We start from the raw sequence: 2463 nt of genomic DNA, 5'->3' as shown, positions 1-2463 counted from the left end.
GGGGCCCTGGGAGAGCGCGCAGCGAGTCTGGGATGAGGCTCTCCAGGCTCTCGTTGGCCTGCTGCCGGCGCAGCGCCACCTGCGCAGCCATGACCCGCTGCCGCTCGATGATGAGGATGCACTTCTCGCAGGTGCAGTCCTTGAAGCGGCAGTAACGCTTGTGGCCCTTGAGCCAGGACAGTACGCCGTGGTTGCGGCAGCGCGCGCACTTGGGCGTGCGCTGCAGGGGTGCCCGCGGCGGCTGCGACACCGGGCCGCCCATGTACAGGTAGGGGGAGCCGTAGCCGTTCATGTCCCGGGCTCCCGGATGAGTTGGCGGGCTGGCGGCGGGAGCGGGCCAGGGACCGCTGGACTGCGGGGCTGCGAGACCCGCTCAGGGGCGGCCTCCGGGCGGCGCGGCCCTTGATCCCGCCGCCCCGCTGGTCGTGTGTGCTCCGCGGCGACTGGAGGTGCCGCAGCCGTCTCTCCAACTCCCTTCGCGCTCACAGCTTGGTCTCCCAGCTCACGCCCAGCCAACCCCGACGCTGGCAGCTGCCTTGGGCGCGCAGCTGGGTCGGCACGTCCTTCTTCGCGGAGGCGCTGCGGCGGCTGCAAGGAGCCGGCGAGAGCTCTGATTAAGGTCTGAGCCAGCTCTTCTGCAGCTCTCTCGCGCGCTGGCCGGACCCAACACCTCCTCCGCCGCCCTCCACCAACCCCTCCTCCTTCCCACCGCCACCCCCACCCCTGGGGTCCCTGTCTCCTTGTACTCCCCGCCCCACGCCTTCCTCCTTCTTTGCGCCCCTCGGGTGCCTGCACTTCACCTTCCTTGCCACCTGCAGCCAGGCCACTCTCGCGGGGGCGCTCACGGCCCCCTCCACCAAGCCCTCTCCGCTACCCGAGCCCGCAGCGGGAGACTGCGGCGCTCCAGAACGCGGCGGTGCTCGCGGGGCGGAGAAGGGGAGGACCTGCGGGAGTGAGGGCGGGGGTGCCTGTAAGCGAGTGAGGTGGCCGCTCCCCTTCTCTCTCTTCTCCTCCCTCCAGTCCAGATCTGGCCGCGTTTTTCCGAGCCCAAGGCCGCTTTTATCCCGACATTTGGCCGCAGAAGCTCAGCTGCGGGAGAACTCGAACCTACGGGAGTTTGCGGGTGCACCCCGGACCTGGGTGGAGTTTAGGATAGGGGAGTGGAGTACTGTTGGTTTAGGAAAGTTAGGTTCTTTTCGTAATTTCCTTTTAGAACGTATTTTTTTCTCTTTTGTTGCTTTAGAAGAAAATGGTTTTGGCGATCTGCAGGCCCAAGGATGACAACCCATTTTGCAGGCGAATTTTACTTTTCTACCCTCTTATGTTTCAATATAAAACAGTATCCTGAAAGGTCAGGGACGTACGTGTTCCCGTAAAGGATTTGTTAAGCGCCGGGTATAAACTTTCAAGAGGCAGACGCAAAAGCCACATTAGCGCCCCCAAAGTTACCGATATCCTCTTTCCTCTCTCCCAGCAGCCACTGGAAGCAAACGGAGGTCTTACGCCAGCCACTCGATTCAAATCCCCACGGATTCTGTGATTTAGTTGTGGATATGGGATGGGGCCACTTTTTCACCTTCTTAACCCATAGACCCCGGTCATAGATGTCTTGGGGGAGAGGGTCCTTGCACAAGATGACAGCAGAAAACTTTGATTATTTGCGTGTTACCATTCCCCCAGGAGTGGTAGGTTTGGCCTAGTGCAGGCTATCGCTATATATGCACGAGGAAGGCCCTCCCCGCTCGCACCTCCCCCCTGCCCATCGGCAAACAAACAAAAACCAAAAAAAAAAAAAAAAAACAGGTGGATACACTGCAGGGCAGCACAATAAGTCTATGCGAAGCGGGGCAGTTCCAGAGCCTTCGTTGGATACGCTTCTGAGAGTGTGCACCAAGCTCATCTTCTGGTGGGGAATCGAATGCTAGATGAGAGCAGGCAAGACCGCTGCAATGCCCAACCCCTCGTGGGCACAGAGGCCCTTGTCCCCTCGGGGAGGCCGCTTTTCTCTGTACTGCCCTGGAAGTAAGCAAGCAACCCGAAAATGTTCCTCTGGTGTTTGCTGTGAATTCAAGGGAAGCACCATCAGGCATTCTAGCAGCCAACCCTCTGCCTAGAAGGCTGATTCGCTGAGGAGAGGAGGGTGGAACACCGAACCCAGTTGTGTGTTTCCCTTGAAGCCCTTAGCTGTCCCCGTTTCATACGCGTCCGGGAGGTGGGGATCGCGGAAGACTGACCTGGTGGAGTGTGGACAAGTAGCTCTAGCATTCGAGTGCTAACCTTGGGAGGCCATCCTCCAAAGCCGCGTGGGTAGGGACCCCTCGGTCTTGCCCCTTCCGCCACCACTTTAATCTTTCCTCTAGTCTCAACCTTCTCTAGGAAAACAAGCCCTAAAACACAAATGGAAGGAATTTCGTCAGCTCTGGGGACGGGAGGCAGAGGTCGCCCCCAGCCCTGTAGGCCCGA

General features: G+C 59.9%; 1 protein-coding gene across 1 annotated transcript in view; it reads right to left on the bottom strand.

Moving 5' to 3' along the window:
* DMRT3 (doublesex and mab-3 related transcription factor 3) overlaps positions 1-707 on the bottom strand; it is a 14647-nt gene extending 13940 nt beyond the window's left edge. The window contains exon 1 of the mRNA XM_011956479.1: positions 6-707. Coding sequence (XP_011811869.1) covers positions 6-292 — 287 coding nt within the window. The 5' untranslated portion in view covers positions 293-707. The remainder of the gene's footprint in view (positions 1-5) is intronic.
* Between the last annotated feature and the right edge of the window lie 1756 nt (positions 708-2463).

Source organism: Colobus angolensis, unplaced genomic scaffold (genome assembly GCF_000951035.1).
Source record: "Colobus angolensis palliatus isolate OR3802 unplaced genomic scaffold, Cang.pa_1.0 Scaffold419, whole genome shotgun sequence".
NCBI classification, from domain to species: Eukaryota; Metazoa; Chordata; class Mammalia; order Primates; family Cercopithecidae; genus Colobus; species Colobus angolensis.
The sequence above is the reverse complement of the archived record's forward strand: the minus strand, read 5'-3'. Positions and strand labels throughout refer to the sequence as shown.